At 33.4% G+C, this 17,017-nt stretch overlaps 1 protein-coding gene across 7 annotated transcripts in view; it reads right to left on the bottom strand.

Moving 5' to 3' along the window:
- Nucleotides 1-1,191: 1,191 nt before the first annotated feature.
- The window catches only part of LOC121857039 (barH-like 2 homeobox protein), a 51,676-nt gene continuing 35,850 nt past the window's right edge, over nucleotides 1,192-17,017 (bottom strand). For 6 of the 7 annotated variants that reach the window (XM_042352869.1, XM_042352872.1, XM_042352873.1 and 3 more), the window contains exon 5: nucleotides 1,192-12,537. In XM_042352869.1, the coding sequence (XP_042208803.1) occupies nucleotides 12,475-12,537 (63 nt within the window). In that variant the 3' untranslated portion in view covers nucleotides 1,192-12,474. Of the gene's footprint in view, nucleotides 12,538-14,159; nucleotides 14,213-17,017 lie in introns of all 7 variants that reach the window. The other variant, XM_042352870.1, reaches the window with a different exon arrangement.

The raw sequence follows: 17,017 nt of genomic DNA, 5'->3' as shown, positions 1-17,017 counted from the left end.
GGTGTACAGTAAAGCCTCTATAACAGACTATATATATATGGAGTTAAAAGTCAAGTTATATCGAGGGTTCGTTAGATGTGAAAACTCCATCAAATGAGCTTATTATTATTTTACCGGTACTTAATTAAGCTGGTTTGTTTTGGCCACCTTTCTTGGTTAAAATGCTCATAAGGTCGTTATTAGTTAATTGCTCCTTTAGATTGATTTTTAGATTTCTAGTTTATAATTAGAATTTCTTAGTGGAGGTGTGGCATTTGGTAATACTTTTGAAACTTTTTCCTGTTAGCTCAACTGTCCAGGAGGAGGATTGTGGGGCTTTGTGGCCTGAGAAGTTCTAACTTCTATTAATTTTTCAGATGGAGCAAAGCCTTAATATGAGTCTAGGATTCTGTCAAATAATGGGACACCTTTCTTAAGGACTAAATACATTCAGTTTGTAGTCGGGAAAGCCAAGAATAATTGTTATCTTTCTCAGGATACACTTTTGGCAGTTAGTTCTTTAGATTTTAGAACACTTTCATCAGCAAGCATTAATATTGGATCATAGATCAAATCAATGAGTTACCAGATTCAACCAGGCTGTACCGCATGGGCTCATGATCTTAGGGACATTGTATTGTTGTTGACCTTCCTGAGGTAGTCATCCATTCAGTCAGTCCTACAAAGAGGCTCCTAGTCTCTGGATGTACTGTAATGAGTTAACAACTATTTAGGCTAGGAACTGCACTGATGTATTGTGTCTTAAAGGGGAGTTTGTAAGTTAGGTACTTGTGCCTGCTTGTGTATTTATCAGAGTGAATTGCCTGGTTCAAGTGTTAGGTCACAAGGGAAGGATTAATCCTGAAATCCCATATTCTGACCAACCCTGACTAGGGGATTGAGTTATCCTTCAGCCTAGTGAGTAATGATAGTCTAAGTTGATCTTGAATGACAGGTTATGGCAGAGCCTGAGGTAAGAGGCATGATCTGAATGGCTTCTGTGGCATCACGACTCATTATCCTCTTGCTAGTATATGGGATAAATTTTACTTTACCTTTCTGAAGGAAATTTAACTATCATGTGATTGGTTCCAGTTATGAATCATTTTGGGTTTGTGTTAGTTCCATCCTTGTTCAGGCTTGGTTACAAAAGGAGATCTCGCGCTTAATCTTCTGTCTTTATTCACACAAGGTACAAAAAGAAACGGGATATCTATGTAATAATTTTATTCTATACCTATGTACAGGTTGTAAGGACAGGTCAGACACCAGTAAATGGGGTCATCATTGTATTGGGATGTGTACAGTAAAATGCAGCATAACAAGCAAAGAGGTTATTTCCTATTTCAATAAAGAATACCTTCCTATCACACCACTTGAGATAGAAACTTTATTGAAACACGATAAATAGTTAATTCTCTTTGCTAACTTGCCACATACTGATATATCTCATCGTATGTCATCACCGTGCTAATCTGCAACACTCTGCGACACTGTATTGCATGCCTCTATCTGTATATTCATGCTAATCCTTGCTAATGCAGCAGGTTAGACTGGGGAGGTAAGGAATAGGTTAGGATTTTGGTTTGAAATAATGATGATTTTTTATAATTATTACTGGGTATTAAATGCAGTTACGTAAGACTGTGATGACACTGTGTTTGATCTGCTGGAGAGGGAAGGTGATACAAATGGGCAACTGTGGGGAGGGTGAAGTGAAGTGGCATTTAATTTGTAAGGTATCCAACCCCCTTTGTGTGATATAAACAAGTAAATCCTCCAGTCACTTCACTCTTTAGCAATATTCTCTATTTTATTATCACTTTTTCCATTTAACTTTGTAACAGCAAGTGAAATACAATAAATATGTAAAACATTGGTTACTTCTGAATACAGTACAATACATAATACAGCATAAAGGACGTTAAAACCTTGAAATCATGAAATAGTTACACAAATAATGTAGCCAATTTCAATAAGTTACATTTAATAGTAATTATGAAAACCTTTTCCAAATTTAAAAATGATTTAACTTCAGACATTTCAAATCTCTCTAGATCACCGAGATGCTGGAATTTATGGCTTCTAAGTAATATAAGTTTAATGTGTTTCATAGTGTGATTTTGGTTATTCAATAATTTGTTTAGTATCTATTACTCAGTCCTTGCATATAATTTCTCTTAATTTTGGTTCTTTCAGCTATATTTTACCCACACAAAATTAACATTATAATTAAAACTTATTTTTCTCTGCACAGTAATTGTATATACTGAACTGTAAGTCAATTGAGTTTAGGTTATATTTCTACCATAAGTGTGGACCAGTGATGACAATGACTGTACTATACACCTTAAAGTTTTAATGAGAGAAACTGTTAGATGCAAGTGCTAGGCAGATACTTGATCAGATAAGTTTTCTTAATTTTGTCTTATCTACAAAAAAAATTGACAAGAATATTTCATTGATAATAGTTATCTGCATACTGTTAACCTCTTTAATTTTTTTTTCTAAACCTTTGAAATTGAATTTTTTTATGCAATTATTCTTACAAAAGTAGCAAATTTTTATTATAAAACTTTCAACTAAAACTTTTGCTTGTGTGTGACTTCCTTACTGCCTGTTGCACAATACAAATGATAATAAAAGAAGACATTAAACTGTACTAACATGCCCATAGCTGATTGTGTGACTCCCAGTACAGTACTGTATAGGTAAATGTACTGGAGGACTTTAGTTAACTTATCTTTACTAATGGTGTGTCTTTGGCCAACAAGTAGGAAGCATAGTCTAATAGTAATACAGTGAGTTACTGCACCGGGTAAAAATTAACACTAAACTGGATTTCAATAAATTTCTGTAAGATATTCACACAATAATGTTTTACCTCATCATCTTTTGAGGATGATAACAATAGGCACTAAAGAAACATTACTTAATTATATTTGTTTATACCTGTTTACCTTTTTTTTTCAAATTTGCCAACAACATTTAATACCTTACAAATCAAATAGTCCATGGCTTCACCTCATCGGCATATCTTGACATTCTGTTGGATATTGTTTTTCAAATTGAACAGATAAAGTTTGTACAACTCAAAAGATTGCTTGGTACAATTTCTGTTTACCGTATATGCTGCCAGAACATGTCTATAGTTTATACTGAGTGACCCAAAACATTGTGAGGTAGACTCTGCCTGTCTCAGCCCACCTCTTTTGTACTGTGGCGGTGTAATGAGCCGAGCTTTGTGGTAATCACAACCCATTATGTTGGGCCCTATTTGTTAGAAAATCAGCAATTCCGGCCTAATTTACAGGCATATTTGAAATAAGATAATTCTAAATCAACTCAAATCATTTCATTCAAAATCTAAATTTACATAACTGTTATTGATCAACATGAATCTCTGACAGTTTATCCACCTGGGCTGACGTCCATGAGCACATTGGTTAACCCACAGGATGAACCGTCAGTGACCCATGAGTTGCTGGCTACATTACAAATAAGGCATTCCATAATACAGGGCCACACTTACCATGGAAACTCTGGCTTTTCTTAGCTCAGTCTGCCTTTGTTCCAACAAACATTGGGGAGACAATCGAGATTCAGTGCACTGCGTGTAATCTGCTTTAGTATCAAATACTTTTATCATATTTCTCTTGATCATTATCTGGTCTTTTAACACAAATAATGGACAACTTGCAATGCTCTACCATTCATCTTCACAGATTTTTGGACTAGATCAGAATGGGTTATTTGTCATAAAGAGAATACTGGAACCTCTAACAGTGCACTGTACCCAAACTCAACCATCTTCCCTAGTAATGCCTACTTGACTTTCCCAATGGTTAAGTTCACGTAAATTAAAAGACAAAGAAGTTATTGCATATAAAAAGGACGACCTTCAACAATCTCAATAAACAACGTACATTACACATATAATAAATATGCCAATAAGTTAAATTCAACTTAAAACTGCAACAACTAAAACCCCAAATTCCAACTTTTTATTGTTACAGGATCATAAAAAAATAATAATATATATATACAGTATGTATGTGTGTATATATATATATATATATATATATATATATATATATATATATATATATATATATATATATATATATATATATATATATATATATATATATATATATATATATATATATATATATATATTGTATTCTTAATATTTTGTGACATTAATTGAAACTGCTGTGCTGTACTGGTTTCAGATTTTCTTGTACTGTACTGCAGACATGGCCGAAACCAAACTGGAAGTAAAATACACAAGTCAAGTAGTCATTAATCTAACCTTCAATCCCATGATAACCCCAAAATTTCACTCATAAGCGAGATTCAAATTGACTTCACTGTGGGCTAAATGCATTCAAAACACAACGGGTTATTCCTTATTATGACATTTAAACACTATATATGAAACAAACGGGACTGATAAAGAATGTTAATAGTTTGTATACCTGATAAAGTTGGGCTATATCAAGAGTAATAATATAAAGGAACAAAATTATCAGCAAAAGTCCATTTCAACAACATAACAGAGAAGGTATTTCTACCACATAATAAACTTCAGGTCCACTTCACACTAACATGAAGCACTCCTTCCAAACCCATAAAACAGTATACAGGTTCACAGGTTCACTAAAATAATGGCAATAATCAACATTAAATATAAAGCTTTTAATCAACAAATTTGCACTTTTTTTGACAGTTTGGGCCAATTTCTCAATCACTGCTTGAGAATAAGTAATGTGAGTGTCATCAATTCAACCAACTAACTGACATTTAGTTTATCAATCAGGTTAAAGAAGTGGACCCTCAGTCAATAGTCTCTCAAGTGGTGACTGAGAAATTGGGCCTTTGTCAACTTTTATGCACTTGCCCTTCAGTCACTGGTCTTTCCTTTTCCTTGCAAACAGCTCTGCATATTTTCTTTTCACAGTGGTTTTCCCCTCACACACACACATATATATATATATATATATATATATATATATATATATATATATATATATACTGTATATATATTCTGTGATACTTTACCTCTATGGTAAATAATATTTATCTCACCGGACACTGTAATATCTTTTCTGGTTCAACACTTTTAACATTTTATGATTATCAGGATTACTGACTTGTGCTTTGTTCACACTGGGTATCTTTTCAAAATGTTTAGTAATCATCGGCCACCCTTTTCCATTTCTGCCACAATAATGCCACCTCCTCCTGGGTGCCACATTAAGGTCTTTATGGAGTAAGGGCATAAGGTCCAAAGTTCTAGGAAAAGGGTCGTATCTCTAAGGGAAGGGACTGCAGTCCTTACACTGAGTTACCACACTTCTTAAGATCATGCATCCAGATTTGGATTTATAAAACACTCAGGTTCCTCATCAAATAAAAAAGTGCTGCTTATATTAAAATATGGGGTGTGTGAATTAGCCATACTCACAAAAAATATGTTCATTTCCATGCCAGAGAATTCCAGTGTTACATTAGAGAGGAATATACTCCATTACTATTTGTGCTGTCACAAAAAAATATCACTAGATATAGGAATTCTCAAATGCCATGCAAAAGGTTCACTTGACAAAAAGGATTATGGATTGAAAATAACCTGAACTTGCTGTATCAATGAAACAAAAGTATATGGCTAAAAACAAGCAATTGTATGTTACATAAAAAAATGAATAAATAAAATAAATCATTGGTTAAATATGTTCTACCCAGGTACATACAAACTGTCTAAACACTGATGGGTTACACAGGATTCTTGGCGGGAGACTAGTTGCTGTCAGTGCATCATACTTTGTGGAAAATACTGTGATGGGATTACCTATATCTTGGTCCATAAAAATAATTTCAGCAAAACTGATTTTCCCCTGAAGAAAAAAAAAAAAATTCTATCAATATTTTTTTAAAATAACAAATTTTATTTTAAACTTAACAATGCCTAAATTTGACAGAATTCCCTTGGAAAAATAATTTATAGGTTTGATGAAATAGAATAAAGACAAGTTTAAAATGCAAGTACTGTAGAAGACTAATGATGGAAAAATAATACTTTTCGCAATACTGTACTGACTAAAAGAAAAAATAATTCTGAGGCACAGGAACAAAATTTATAATTCTGTTGTTGAGACCAAAAGTTTGACTGTGTTTGGGATGTAGCTGCAATATCTTTTAATCCTCAGAACAATATTTAATGTCACTTTAGAAAAAGAAAATTAAATTCAAATCTTAAATGAGAAATCTTGAATCCTCTAGGGAATGATCCTTGACCTTATTTTGCATTATGAATTATTACTTTATGGACTTAGAAGATATAGTTGGGCTTATATTAGAATATAATTGACTGACAAAATTTATGACAATGGGAAATGGAAACAATAACTTGATATAACAATGTAAGATTAACAAGTGCAGTCTTAACCAAGTAAGCAACCGTATCCAGTGTTAAGTGGTTCTGATTTTAGTCACTATCAAAAAGTATAAGTGAGAGGTCATACAAATATTGGGAAGGACAAATAAAATAAGAAACTCAACATAGAGGGACTGGAATGGGTAAAAGAGAGCTTGGGAGGGATCAACTATTGGTATACAGAAGAAATGGATGGCAGGTGTTTCATTCATGGGACAATTGCTCCTCTGCAATCTGAGCAGGTGTAAAAAATTCCTTCAACTTCTTAAAGTGACTACTGAGAAAAACTAAGTTTCTTTGTAAATCCTTTTACAGTACATTATGTGAAGAAGAGTGGCTCACAACTTCTTATCAGTCTGTCTGGTATATATGATGTCATGTTCATTATAGAAATATCTCTGTCTTTTCAATTCATGAGACAATGCCCTTTCATGGATAAAAAAATATGCTATGATGCATATACTCTCACACAATCATGAGCACACAACCACACCCGTGTATAAACCAAACCTGACAACTACCCGCTCCCATACACACAGTATCTCCACACACTGGCACATGTAGATAAACACGCACACACACACACACAGGACTATGATAACTATTTAAGTTCACCATAAATTTATTGAACTTAATAAATTATGGTGTTTGTGTTGTAAGTTGTCTTTTAACCCTCAAGTACATTTTGATAAACAAAACTTAACTCACTTAAAAGTACCAAGGATATGAGATGATAAGACCAGGCACACATACACATATCATAACCTCAAATATACATATAATAATATAAGCCTTATAAGTATGTTGCATAATTCTTTTGGTTAATTTATTTATGAAATTCATTATCCTTAAAGACAGCCTTATTGAATGCCCATATAAAGCTTCAAATTACACAAACCATTTATTAAATGGTAAATGAAAGAAGAAATTTAGTATTTCATATATCACACATATTGCACTTAGCCATACATATTGGGCAACTTCTATAATATACTGTATACATATATGCAGTCTATATACGGTATAATTTTGAATTTAAACAAAAACTTTTCCTTAAATTGATGGAAGAAGGAAATGTGCTGCTTGTATTTTGTGTTCATACATGTGAAGGACTCTGTATGCCTTGTTATGCAGTAATGACTGATAGAGATGCTGTAAATGCTTGTAACAATGTACTGAATATATTGAGTTTTGGCAGAACTGTAGTCAATGAGGAGACAGAAAGTGAACATTTCATCATCTAACGTTAACACCACCAGGGAGAGAAAAGGTATGAAAGTGTCCGGCTTTGTTTTCTCGAGAAATTTTTTAGGCTTTATAATTTTGTGCTTTACAGTATTACAAAGGAGGGTAAGAACTAGCATGTAAAAGGGGCCAATCCTTAACTGATGAAACTACTCAAATCGTGACTGAGATTTCAAAGTTCAGATATGTAATTTCATGTTCATTATGAGAGGCCTTCAGAATACAGTACTAGTAACAAAGAATATCCAAAGTAATATACTTAAAAATATCACTGTGGTGGTACGTATTTGAAAACTTAAAAGTATTATTACCTAGAGACTTCAAGGTAGTACTAATTCTAGGGGACTTGAGAGTAGTGGTAGTCGTAGTAATCACTCGTGTATCCCTACATCACAGGTCAAGTAGAGAACAGATGCTTCAGTTGTACAATAACAGAACTAACACCCAAAGTGTTTTGGAAAATGGTTCATGTTTGTGTTGGGCCGCTGACACTGGAATGTGTGTAGAGATGTACAATGACTTGTGAACAATGGTGCACAAACTGGACACCCAACCCCACTTTTAAATGCTAACACAATAATATTTTAGTAGTGATGTCAGTCTTTTTATTATTATTTCATCAGTAATACCAAACAATAACTTTTACCATTACGGTATTTACTTTTAAGCTATTACCCCATACCTGTACTAGATTTATAATGACTGAACTTTTGGCAAATAGCCAAACAGAAACCCAAATTCCTCATGTATATGAAGTGGAGAGTTTAATCATTATCCATATACTGTACAGTACTGTAGTGTACATAGATTTAATATTAGCCTCCGTAGGTTCAATAATTCTGTCTGGAATGACAGATGGTTAAATAAATAGAAGTATGAGACTAAATGCAGATCATGCCATAAAATAATGTTGTTGTTATAAATGTATTATACTGTATTGCACCATGAACAAATTCTATTCACTTAACCCTCCATCTTATTTAAGGAGCAACTGATCATAACTAGAATGAATGAAAAAGCATTTAAATTTTCCATAAATACAGTACTCGTGATCTAATTTTTATCCATATGAAACCATGACTCCGGTGCGAGTGCTTGGTATATTTTATACTGCATCTAAAAGTGGGGTGACACCGCAAGATTTTTCCAAATTTATTCTGTAATGTTGGTTCAGTTTAATCACTGGTTCATGGGTTCAGTTATATTATACTAAACTAAAATTATATATGCTTTAAAAAATAATTGTAACATTTCATTGTTACTGATCAATCATCTGTCTCAGAATTTTGGAGTAAAACTTATTGTCAGTGCACCGTTTAATATTATGGATTCCACGTCTTACATTCTAAAATTGAATCCAGGGACAAATCATTTTCAATTTTGGCAAACTTGTATAAATTTGACAGCACAAAACATTCTCCTATAGATAAAACATAGTGGGTGCCATCTTTCATTGTCAGAGGACGTAATTATTTGCACTTGTATCCAGAGGACGGCCAAGGTCTATGTACTGTACTGTACCGAAGTCGCTATTGATGAATTAATTGCTCTTGTTATTGGTACATCACTGAGTCACTGTACGTGTGCTAAAGATATGGTCATACTCTTCTACTTAATAAAGGTAAATAAATATTGTTGGTACATCTAATGACTCAGAATGAACTAATAAAGTTAACTAAACCTCATGTTCTCCGTGTGAACTACTGTACCCTGGCTGGCTCACAATCTCAGGCTGAACAAAATGTCGAGTGTCAGAATAAGAAACTTGGCGATGGTCCATCATTGCCACCTATTGCAATTTAATAACAAACGAATCATGTGTCTCAGAGAAACGAATGACCTACCAAGGAGTTGGGAAGCACTGTAGTAACTATGACAATTAAAATTTTGAATTAAAGATTAAATACTTCTACCATGAATGCTTTTTAGAAGATAAGATTAAAATTGTAACAAAGAATATCATTCGCTGGTCAACTTCCCTCTTACTGACACCAGACATCAACTCCGTCAAAAGTTAAAAAAGATTTTATGAGCATTACCACTCCTTGACATAGTACATACACTACCACTCCTTGACATAGTACATACGCTACCACTCCTTGACATAGTACATACACTACCACTCCTTGACATAGTACATACACTACCACTCCTTGACATAGTACATACACTACCACTCCTTGATACAGTACAGGTACATGCACTGTCACTATCAATCTGTGTTTTAGCCGCTTGTGTATGGGCTCACCTCTGCGCTGAATAAAATCATCCCCGTCCCCATAGTGAAAGGGTTAAACGTCTTTGGCACATTATCAAACATTCCCCCACGATTACAATTTGTGATTGTGATGTAACTTGCATAAAATAGATAAAAGCATAACTGAAGGAAGATGAACAACAAAGCGAGTGGCTGTATGTTTATAAATTTTCATAAGGATTAATCTTCAAAATTTAGTAGCTATCCTAAGCTATTTTAAGATCAGATATATATACTGTATAAACAAGTGCAGAAAGACAAGTGCAAGAATATAGTAATGAAGTGTTGAAGTGGTCCGTTTCAGTCTTGTAAATACTGTACAGTAATGAAGTGTTGAAATGGTCTGTTTCAGTCTTGTAAATACTGTACAGTAATGAAGTGTTGAAATGGTCTGTTTCGGTCTCATAAAGTTTAAATTGACAAATGGTGGCAAAAATGTCCACAGACGACTAAGAGAAGAGGAAAAAGGACGCTGGATGAACTGTATTTATAACTTAAAACCTTGATGAAAAAGCATTACCTACTGGCCCTATCTTTACCCCCTACATAGAAATTACAGTACTGTACCATCCAATTTAGTCTTAAGAAGCTGTAAGATATTCCCTGTACTGTACTACGCATACAGTATATCTTACCCGTTCTTATGATCATATTAAACTAAACATAGGATCACTGTTGTTGACTTTATATTGTGAATTAAAATTTCCATAAACATCATATACTGTAAATAAATTAAGTGAAGAAATATGATGCAGGTTTGTAAAATTCATGCAATTTATGTAACATGTAAATTTAAGTGATTACAGTACATGGCTGATAAAGTAGTACCTCCCGGGAAGCAAAATTTAAACTAAAATCAGTCTCAGTCTCGGTAACCATCACACCACTGTCGTATTAAAAGAAAAAAGTATATTGTAAAACGTAAAGAGTGTATGATGCTGGTCACTTAAACAAATCTGACTACAGTATACCTTGAAGTTTCACTGACATCTGATCACTTTCTCTTTATACGGGAAATTTGACTTGTTTTGTAATTTCAAGCTTTCTGGCTATTTTTTGTGGTAAGAACACTCTGCTAATGGTCTTAATATCATTTGATAATTGTGTACCCAAAATGAATTACATTTTGGAAAGATTTATTATCATGAATCAGATAAAATGTCTCATAACCTATCCAAACCTGACCAACATGTGGCGAGTCAGTCAAACAGAGACCTTATCCCACTAATACAATAGAGTAGAGTTGTTCCTGTGGTAACCAATGTAAGAAATTCTTTACTGAATGCCCTTTTTTTTTTTACAATATTCAGTAAACAGTTGATTTGTAACAATACCCTGTACTGTACCTGTACTATACATTAATGAACTATCTCGTCCAAATATAAAAACTTTGCTTGTGGTTTTATAAACTTTTTTATATTCTTACTTTTGTCTAAAGTAATCTTCAACCAGTTGCCTATACTGCGACAAAAATGGATTACCATATCACGCCGATGGGTTTATATATATATATACAGTATATATATATATATATATATATATACAAACAGTATATATTTAGTGTCGGGGAGATTATGTGAGTTACCCTGTTCTTCATTATTAATAAAGTTATTGTCAAGTGTCATGTTTATTGAGATAATATATAATTTTTCCCAGCTGAGTAATAGTCTACTGAAGCCATCAATACTGATAGAAATTTCATATGTCCCAATTTATTAGAAAGTTTTTGTGACAAGAAATTCCAATTTGTTATGAAATAGTCAGAAAGCTTGAAAAAAAATCTGATTGGTCACCGATTCTAAACATATACATTTCGCTTTACTTACAGAAAGTCAATATTATTCTGCATTAGATCTTCACCACCGTGTCTTTAACGTATATTAATTGGTAAGTATTTTACATTTATTTAAATTAGGAATCAGGTACAAAATTGGGCAGATATACTCCATCCTCTCACTCTCATTCTCTCTCTCTTTCAGCCTTTCTCTCTACTTGCATTTCATTATTTCTATTAAGCTACAAATGACATGAAATCCCTAATGCAAAGGTAGAAATTAATATTCACAATTCATCCACATTTGATTTTACAAGAACATTATTTGTATATTGATGTGGCTAATTCATTACAATTAATTTATTCTCTGGCTCTTTCAATTTGCTGTGTAACAATACTTTCAGTATTAAAGATGAAAATACAAGAATCAATCCGACATATCAAAAAATTACATTATAAAATTTTCTTAAGAAATATTTAATTCCATATTTCCCATTATATAACACAAACCATGTAAAATAACTGTATATAGAAACACCTCAGGTCTTGCCAGTCTAGTAAAGGTGACTTCTCTTTAACACTAAGGTTTACCTTATCAAAGAACGGTTACACGATCAAACCACGCAAACCACAAACCACACCCTTTCGAAACCTGCAATCTATGAGGCTTTGCATCATTGTCTTTGCTTTACAACCTTTTGTTCCCAAAACAACACAAACAAATTTCTTTTCCCAAACTTGCTTGTGGGAACTTAAAGGTCGTCATGCAGCAGCGGAAAACTAGCAGAAAGAGAGGGAAAGTTCACCACCATTCCTCCACTGTGTAACTGCTCGATTTTTCATCTGAAAACGTGAAGGATTAATAATTTTTTTATTTCAAACACCAAATTTAAGGAGTATCCTATTAATTTCCACATATTTCATTAAACTGAAACTTATATCAAATACTATGAACAGAAAGTAACAATAAAACACATTAACTTAAACAACTTGTGGTCACTGTCACTTATAACCTATTTATGAATGACTTTGTAATATTAATTGTAAAATGAATTATAACTTAACATATCTGAGTACTTAAGAATTTTGTTCTTTGGAAACCACGTTGGAGAAAATGATCCGTTATTGACAGTAGTTTAAAGTACAGTACAGTACAGTTAACTCATGTATTCTATAGAGACATACAGTACTAGAGAAGTGATGAAAACTACAAAAAATAATATACATAGTACACTAAAATATGGTCAAAATCAACCAGGGAAAATGTCAAAATTTCGTTCGTATTGAAAATTTTCAATTGATGCATCACACCAAACTTAAAAGTTTTCACAATCATCTGATAATTTTGACAATACAGACTTATAGAACACTGACTCTCTGTTCCTTTGACCATTTAATAAATATACAGTATTTCTAAAGTTTATACTAAATTTCAGAGTTCATAATAAACGAAGCCTCACGCGGTAATGCTCACAAACTGTAATGTTCTACTGTATAAAAACATCTTCAGTATTTGCTTTTGTATTTCAATTTAGTTAATAGTTTTTAAAATAAGATACAGTAATGAAGTCGCAAAAGACAAGGATAAACTCCAGATCAAGATTTTCCTTTGAGAAAGTTGTGTATAACTGATCACAGAAGCTGGAACTATCTTTAGGCAGTATCAGTACCAGAGGTTATGATTCCTTACTCTACCACTCAGCATTCCAGAGTTGAGTGCAAATAATACTGAATAAGAACAGGTAAGGTACTCCTAAATACATTAATTAGGAATAATATTGGCTCCAGTTACCACCAGTCTAAGTTTGGCTCCAGTTACCATGAGCTCATGTACCTGATACTTTGTTCTCCTTGGAACTTAAAGGAAAGCCATATGCAAAATCTTGGAGCAATAAACATTTAAGCCACCAACCATCATTTTACCACAAAGGCAATACATTACTAGCAACAACTATGGAGAAATTCTACATGCAAGTTTGACTCCCACTTGAGAAGATAGTAGCTGTGGCAGTAAGTGTACACAAGTAAAAAACGAAGGAAGGTGTCAGAAAAAGATTAAGTAAGATATAGAAAAGCGTTGGAGAAGGAAACACAAAGAGACAAAAAGATACAAGGAAAACAATGTAACTCACTGAAGAGATAACATGACTCGTAGACAGCAAGAGGCACAGTGTTAGCGAGACATGGCAACAACCGTCAATGAAGGACATACAACTCCTAAACTTCTCCCGAAATAAATTCTCCACGAGCAACTGAGACTTGTAATGAGAAAGTAACACTTTTCTTTGTAAGTAACATCTATAACTTTCAAGTCATTCTCCACCACACTTGACACACACACACACCTCTAGGACCAATGTTAAGAATCAACATTCCTAAAAAGTTTCAAATTACTGTATATTCATTTGGTGAGTTATTACAGTGTATGATATTCAGAGCAGCTCTACAGTACACCAGTTAGTTACCTGTGACAAAAGCTATAAGATGTCCCTGTGTGTAGAACAGGCTCAAGTTCTTTCTATAAGGAGTAAGTGAAGAAAAATGTAAACAGCTTGTGAAATAACAGGAGTTAATAAATGGCTGTACTATACTGAGGTGCCTATTACTTAGATTTCCCCATAAAAATAATAATCTTACAACATCTACTGCACTGTACTGTACTAATACTTCAGTAGTATTTTTAATACAGGTACCATTACAGTACAACTAATACTGGTACTACTACTGTACTGTACTGCATTACTGTTCTACCCATCTATTATCTATATCGTCTGCCACTGTTGTTTAGGGTTGTTCATTGGGTTCAGAAACTACTACTGCATTACTACTACTACCAATATTACTATACTGAATCATTCTATGTACACTACTAATACAACTACTACACTATTATCATCTATTTTTGGCTCCTACTGAGAACAATAATATTTTTGTTACAGTTACTATATTAATACACTTACTACTACTACAATACTACCTTCATCATAAGCACTACTGTCACTACCACCATTATAACTACAGGGAATAATCAATTTTCACAATACACTAATTATATAAACATTTATAATACTGTAATCCCTCACAAATGTCTCACTCAAACAGGAACAATCCCTTACCATTTGAACAATTAATTTATATACTTATTTGGGGTAAATGTAAGGGAACTGTAGATTTTTGAAGAAATTTATGTGGATGAATATATTAGATTCAGTGTTTCAACAGCTCAGTGCATCACCCTAGCTGCTGGCCCACACACCACTTCTGTATACCAACAAATGCCTTCTCCACAACTACTACCTCCCAGTAAGTACAGTTTGAATTGTTTTATTTCAAATGGTAGTACTGTAGTTATATTATTTAATACTGAATGTAAATGTTTTCCTATCTTTAAAAAGCAAATCATTTGATGTGAAGACTTAAATTGTGTGGGATGATTTATTTTTTAAGAGACCCAAACATTAGCCCTTATTTCCCTTTAGAAAACTTTACTAATGTACAGTATGAGTCTATTACATACTGAACCTTAAGACATTTGTAGGGGACTGCTGTAGTATAAGTTACAACACTCTTAATACTGAAAATAAAGGATGAGTCAGAGTAGAGGCTAGAATTGTCGACCTTTCAGTGGGTTACCAGTCAGTATAAAAAACTAGACCAATCACTGAACTGGATAGAAATCAAACGTCATTGTACTTTAAAAAAATAAATAAATAAAAGACCTTAACATACTTAACCCCTTCACTACAGGGACACACTCTTAAAATTTTATTCGGCCAACGACAGACGATTTTGTTTTAGCACAGAGGGGAGCCCATACACAAAGGGTACTGTAGTCTTGCTAATATATACGTACTGATTTTTTCTCTTGGTTATAATGAAATAAAAATTGCATAAAAAATCTAAGCAGTGAATGGGTCACAATTTATGATTACCAAGACCAGGATGACAATGGTTTATCTAATAGCCACACCAATACACAAATACCAAATGATTTTATGAGAGTAATTCTAAGTGTGGTGTGATCTCCTGTATCTTTTTGTAACAAATGCAAATCCATGAAAATAAAAAACCCCGCCACTTAATATCAAGGTCAGCTACTTTAAGAATGGTTAGTTAGTTCACCAAGTACAGAAAACAAAATTACAAGCAACAGAAAGGAATAAAATACACACAATTATAGGAATTAAGTTCAAGTGTAAAGAAATATAGATTTGAGAAATATATATAGTGTGAAGTATAGTCATTGGGAAGATTAATGGATATATGTACAGTATAAAGTTTCTGAGACAATGGATGTGTTTTGACTGTGTGATTATTGATACTCCAATGACATAATAGATTTGACAGTGGTGTAGTTGTGGTAGAAGAGGGAAGGGAGATTGCAGGGGTAGTGGTAGATTGGAGGGGAGAGTTAGATTGGAGGGGGAAAGTTAGATTGGAGGGGAGACTGAAGTTGGAAGGGGAGCGGTAGATTGGACGGGAAGAGATGGATTGCTTAAAGAGATGAACCGAGTCAGAGGATGAATCATAACGGCAGCGATAGAGGAATGACAAAAAAAGACATTACCCACTGACTATGAAACACTCAAGCACTGTGAGAGTTAACATAGTTATACTAAACATGAACTGAGAATAAATCAATGTAGTTTAATAGCTGGTGAGATTGTGATTAATAAGCATGCATACAGAACAGTAAAGAGGACATTTTCTCCACGTGGTGACAATCGCAAGTTTAATTCAGTGGTGATTGCTTTTATTGTAGGTACTTAAGTTTTTTGGCATGTCTGATTCTTAAGGTGACAGATCAAATTAGGCTCAGTCCTAGCAAGGCCAAACCTAATCATTATAATTCGATTCAAGTCTATTGGTTAGATTAAGATCTATTAGGACCTATTAAGGCTGGAACCATTATAACGAAGAGTGTGGTCTTCAATGACTCGCTAGTCACTGTCACGACTTGTACCCCCAAACACATTCAGTGAATATAAGATAAACTAAACTTATAAACCTATCAGTTACCTTATTTAGTGCAAGGTATAAGAAGTAAGCTATTAGTTTTAAGTCTGAGCTGTTTCCTTCACATGTATGTTTTAGCTAAAGGCAGCACAGTACGTATGGTAATATTTTATGCCACTATGGTATTTTTGTTGTCATTCCCTAATGGATTAATACTTTTAATATATCAAAGGCAGCTGCCACTTTTCAGGTTATATAATAAGTTCTTCTGATGTCATAATTAAAATAAGAATAATTTTGTCTCCTTAACGACAATATGTTCACAATGACTGTCAAGAAATATGCAAAACAAAGACCATTACAAGTT

This window comes from Homarus americanus, unplaced genomic scaffold (assembly GCF_018991925.1).
Source record: "Homarus americanus isolate GMGI-L3 unplaced genomic scaffold, GMGI_Hamer_2.0 scaffold44060, whole genome shotgun sequence".
Taxonomy (NCBI): Eukaryota; Metazoa; Arthropoda; class Malacostraca; order Decapoda; family Nephropidae; genus Homarus; species Homarus americanus.
Note: the sequence above shows the minus strand (reverse complement) of the source record. Positions and strands in the feature narration are given on the sequence as shown.